This window comes from Sinocyclocheilus anshuiensis, unplaced genomic scaffold (assembly GCF_001515605.1).
Source record: "Sinocyclocheilus anshuiensis isolate Anshui unplaced genomic scaffold, SAMN03320099.WGS_v1.1 scaffold1814, whole genome shotgun sequence".
Lineage (NCBI taxonomy): Eukaryota > Metazoa > Chordata > Actinopteri > Cypriniformes > Cyprinidae > Sinocyclocheilus > Sinocyclocheilus anshuiensis.
Genome location: NW_015546028.1, coordinates 332,443 through 337,548, shown reverse-complemented (window position 1 = coordinate 337,548; position 5,106 = coordinate 332,443). Strand labels below are relative to the sequence as shown.

The 5,106-nt window shown below is 43.8% G+C and overlaps 2 protein-coding genes across 4 annotated transcripts in view; one reads left to right on the top strand and one right to left on the bottom strand.

Moving 5' to 3' along the window:
• LOC107698711 (receptor activity-modifying protein 3-like) overlaps positions 1 to 907 on the bottom strand; it is an 18,084-nt gene extending 17,177 nt beyond the window's left edge. For all 3 annotated transcript variants that reach the window (XM_016499816.1, XM_016499817.1, XM_016499813.1), the window contains exon 1: positions 654 to 907. In XM_016499816.1, the coding sequence (XP_016355302.1) occupies positions 654 to 699 (46 nt within the window). In that variant the 5' untranslated portion in view covers positions 700 to 907. The remainder of the gene's footprint in view (positions 1 to 653) is intronic.
• A 444-nt stretch (positions 908 to 1,351) lies between these two features.
• hus1 (HUS1 checkpoint clamp component) overlaps positions 1,352 to 5,106 on the top strand; it is a 4,816-nt gene continuing 1,061 nt past the window's right edge. The window contains exons 1-7 of the mRNA XM_016499795.1: positions 1,352 to 1,488; positions 3,115 to 3,242; positions 3,464 to 3,640; positions 4,048 to 4,155; positions 4,228 to 4,302; positions 4,376 to 4,475; positions 4,872 to 5,003. Of these exons, the coding sequence (XP_016355281.1) occupies positions 1,437 to 1,488; positions 3,115 to 3,242; positions 3,464 to 3,640; positions 4,048 to 4,155; positions 4,228 to 4,302; positions 4,376 to 4,475; positions 4,872 to 5,003 (772 nt within the window). The 5' untranslated portion in view covers positions 1,352 to 1,436. The remainder of the gene's footprint in view (positions 1,489 to 3,114; positions 3,243 to 3,463; positions 3,641 to 4,047; positions 4,156 to 4,227; positions 4,303 to 4,375; positions 4,476 to 4,871; positions 5,004 to 5,106) is intronic.

Here is a 5,106-nt window from a genome sequence, read left to right as displayed (position 1 = left end):
ATATAAAAGCCCCTCCAAGTCGTGCGTCCTGGCGCCGGGCCTGTTATCACACTGATCTAAAGCGAATCATGAGCTGCAGTTTCACTGGTAAAACTCATTATAAACCTTTGATGCATAAATTATTAAACCACAAAGAAAATCTGTATGCTTCTTTTTACTTTAAAAATAATCATTTACTCATTTCCAATCTGATCTGTTAATGGTGTGGATTACACATCTGACAACTGCAATAAAAACATAAAGGTAAATGTTCCAGAAGTACAGCCATGATTCATTTATGTAGCCTTAATAATAATAATAATAGTAGTAATAATAGTAGTAGTAGTAATAATAATAATATATAATAATTATAATATTATGACATCACACTAAATGTTAAATTCCAATTTAAAGTAATGGACATCAGGGTCAGAAAGAACTACTGTACATTCTCACTGTACAGTGACGCTGATTCTGAGTGAGTTCAATTCAGATCTGTGTGTGAATCTGCTGATCTCTCTCTCACACACACACACACACACACACACTCACACACAGAGACTCTTTCTCAAACACACACATTTATTTATCGTTATTTATGACGACTCGCACTCGTACAAAAACACGAAAGCGTTTGAAAAAATCAACTGGCACAGAGAGATGAATACACTCACCGAAGATCAGAGAAAGTTTGAAGAGTGTGAGAAGATTCGGATCCATGATGAAGAAGCGAGTTTGAATCAATCAGCTCAGATCTCTGAACACATTCATCATTCATTTCATATCCGATCAAACACATCGATCCGGTTCATCCGACACAAGCAGCGGCTGATGCAGTGATCCCGGAGCACTGAACATCCTCTTCATCATCCTCTTCATCATCACGAGTCCATCAGCGGAGCGCGAGAGGAGCGATGCGGACCTCAGAGCCTCTCTCTCTCTCCTCCTACTTCATGATCGCGTGTGTCTGTGGGCTGTTAGTTGACACACACACACACACACGAGAACAGCTTAATAAAAACATCTTAAAGATTAAACATCATCATTAATACTCTCTTACTGTGATATGTTTAATATAAACAGTGAAAAATTAGGTTGTCGTCATCACTGAAGCAATAAATCTGGATTATTTACTACATCATCTAATAATTATTAACCACAGTAAATAAAATATTCTGATAAAGGATTAATAAACGAATATACTGTCTTTTGTATAAAAACAAGGTGTATTTTATCTGAATAAAAATAATACAATATTCATATTTGTTAAAATATTTGCTTTACTCAGAGCGCCACCGTGCGGCGGCAGGAAGCACAGCGGAACTGTAAACACGAGGCGTGTGTTTCCAGCCGGAAGCTGTTTCTGCTGGACCGCTGGCGCGAAAACACACGTGAATGTCAACAAAACCCGGAGAAGACTTCGCAGAGTATCTAAATAACACATTTACTGCCGCAGAATGAAGTTTCGAGCCAAAATCATCGATGTCGGATGTTTGAATCACTTCACACGTGGGTTTAAACATGTTTATTCTTGATTTCTTTCTGTTATTATAGAGATGAATATACTGTATCTCAGTGTGTCAGTTTATCCACTGATTTTCTGTGCTTTGTGTTTAATGAGTTTGAGACTTTAACTTTTTAAATCTGACTTACGTATTTGATTTTAATCATAACGAGCGTCTTTTTTGCGTTGTATCGGTCTGATGTGTGTTGTTCTGGTTTATGTGCTGATCTGGTCTGATGTGGTCTGGTCTGGTGTGGTCTGATGGGGTCTGGTCTGCTCTGGTGTGGTCTGATGGGGTCTGGTGTGGTCTGTGCTGGTCTGATGTGATCTGGTCTGCTCTGGTGTGGTCTGATGGGGTCTGGTGTGGTCTGTGCTGGTCTGATGTGATGTGATCTGGTCTGCGCTGATGGGGTCTGTGCTGGTCTGATGGGGTCTGGTCTGCTCTGGTGTGGTCTGATGGGGTCTGGTGTGGTCTGTGCTGGTCTGATGTGATCTGGTCTGCTCTGATGGGGTCTGTGCTGGTCTGATGGGGTCTGGTCTGCTCTGGTGTGGTCTGATGGGGTCTGGTGTGGTCTGTGCTGGTCTGATGTGATCTGGTCTGCTCTGATGGGGTCTGTGCTGGTCTGATGGGGTCTGGTCTGCTCTGGTGTGGTCTGATGGGGTCTGGTGTGGTCTGTGCTGGTCTGATGTGATCTGGTCTGCTCTGATGGGGTCTGTGCTGGTCTGATGGGGTCTGGTCTGCTCTGGTGTGGTCTGATGGGGTCTGGTGTGGTCTGTGCTGGTCTGATGTGATCTGGTCTGCTCTGATGGGGTCTGTGCTGGTCTGATGGGGTCTGGTCTGCTCTGGTGTGGTCTGATGGGGTCTGGTGTGGTCTGTGCTGGTCTGATGTGATGTGATCTGGTCTGCTCTGATGGGGTCTGTGCTGGTCTGATGGGGTCTGGTCTGCTCTGGTGTGGTCTGATGGGGTCTGGTGTGGTCTGTGCTGGTCTGATGTGATCTGGTCTGCTCTGATGGGGTCTGTGCTGGTCTGATGGGGTCTGGTCTGCTCTGGTGTGGTCTGATGGGGTCTGGTGTGGTCTGTGCTGGTCTGATGTGATCTGGTCTGCTCTGATGGGGTCTGTGCTGGTCTGATGGGGTCTGGTCTGCTCTGGTGTGGTCTGATGGGGTCTGGTGTGGTCTGTGCTGGTCTGATGTGATGTGATCTGGTCTGCTCTGATGGGGTCTGTGCTGGTCTGATGGGGTCTGGTCTGCTCTGGTGTGGTCTGATGGGGTCTGGTGTGGTCTGTGCTGGTCTGATGTGGTCTGGTCTGCTCTGGTGTGGTCTGATGGGGTCTGGTGTGGTCTGTGCTGGTCTGATGTGGTCTGGTCTGCTCTGGTGTGGTCTGATGGGGTCTGGTGTGGTCTGTGCTGGTCTGATGTGGTCTGGTCTGCTCTGGTGTGGTCTGATGGGGTCTGATGTGGTCTGTGCTGGTCTGATGTGGTCTGGTCTGCTCTGGTGTGGTCTGATGGGGTCTGGTCTAGTCTGGTCTGGTCTGATGTGATCTGGTCTGCTCTGATGGGGTCTGTGCTGGTCTGATGGGGTCTGGTCTGCTCTGGTGTGGTCTGATGTGGTCTGTGCTGGTCTCTGCAGGTGTGGTGAACACTGTGTCCAGGCTGACGAAGGCGTGTGTTCTGCGCCTCACCTGTGATCACCTGTACTTCGTTCTGTCAGGCCGCGTCGCTACCGGAGGAGTCAGTATGTGGTGTGAACTCTCACAGGTGAGATCCCAATCACACACTCACATCTCAGCGACACACCAGGAGTTCATATGAAGCATAGACCTCTATTTCTGAGTCAGTTCATGAGTGTCAGACATTCTCACACTCATCCTCATGTTTCAGTTCAACTCTTCACTTGAATGAAAAATGCATTAGAAAAGAAAGTGATGCGGTGTAGGTCTCAGGCTTTTGGAGCCGCTGTGAATGCTTCTGTGTTTCAGGGGAATTTCTTCGATGAGTTCCAGTTGGAGGGAGTGTCTGCCGACGCCAACGAGATCTTTCTGGAAGTGGCTCCGGAGAATCTTTCCAGGGCCTTAAAAACAGCCCAGAACGCCAAATCTGTCAAAATCAAGCTGACCAAGAAGAGCTGCCCGTGTCTCACGCTGGCCGCGGAGCTGGTGAGAAGAAAACAGCAAAGATTAGAACAGAACTTTAGAAATTAATACCTTTAGTAATTCTGATCTGTGTTTTTATATTTTTTATTTTAATTTTGAAATGTTTTGTTTTCTTTTTCATTTTCATTTTGTTGTTTTTACCATTTTTATAGCTTTTTTTTAAGATTTTAAAAAAATGTTAAATAAATAAAAAAATTCAGTTTTTTACTACGTCAAGTTAAAGTAAATGAAAATACTACATTTTGAAATAAATGTGAAAAATTTTATTTTTTTTTTCATTTTATTTCAGTATTTTCATTTTATTTAAGATAACAGCTTTATGGTTGTAGTTTTAGCTAACTGTAAAGGCATGTTTTATTGTAGTGTCTATGTAGCAGAACTGTGTTTGATCATCACACGCGTGTCTCCAGCCGTCTCTGTCCAGCGTCAGTCGTGTGGTCACTCATGATATCCCGGTGGACGTGATTCCCCGACGACTCTGGCACGATTTCAGAGAGCCGCAGATGCCAGACTTTGATGTGAGTCGTTATACGAGTGACCGTTTACGACCCTCTACAGCATTAATAATGGAATGACTGTGTGATGCTTAGGTCAGCATATATTTACCTCCTCTGAAAACCATGAAGAGCGTTTTGGACCGCATGAAGAACCTCTCCAACTATCTGGTGAGTTTATGGTGAATGGGAGAAAAGAGAAATGGATGTTCTGTAGAGGGCTTTGATGGCGTTTGTGTTTCAGGTGCTGGAGGCTAATCTGAACGGCGAGATGAACCTCAAGATCGACACAGACCTGGTTTCTGTCACAACACACTTTAAGGAGCTGGGAAACCCTCCGTGGGGTGAGAGAGCCTTTACACTTACACAGCTGTTTATCTGAGCGGAGAGAAAAAACATCAGCGTCTTAACCAGTACTTTTGATACCTTTAGATTGGGGGTTTTATTTTTAACTAAAAATAAAAGCAATAAATATCATTACTTTAAAATAAACGTTAGCACATTAATTGTAAAATACTGTATGTATATACTGTATATATATACTTTTATTTTATTTCAGCTAGTTGCAAAGGCAACTTTACTCATTTAAATATAAAAATATTCTACAATAAAAAATATAGACATATTTAAATAATTACAAAATTACAAATTCTAACAAAAAAGCAAAAGAACAGAAAATGTAAAAATAAAAACAAATTCAAAAGTATAATAAAAACTGTGTGGTGTGATTTCTCTCTCAGGTGATGACGGCTCTCAGAGCTCCAGTCCGACTCACAGAGATCTGGATCTCATGACTGAAGCACGAGTGGACATCAGGAAACTCCAGCAGTTCCTCACGGGACAACAGGTCAATCCCAGCAGAGCCATGTGCAGTAAGAGACTCACACACACTCTCTCACACACACACACACACACTCACTCACTCACTCACTCACTCACTCACTCACTCACTCACTCACTCACTCACTCACTCAC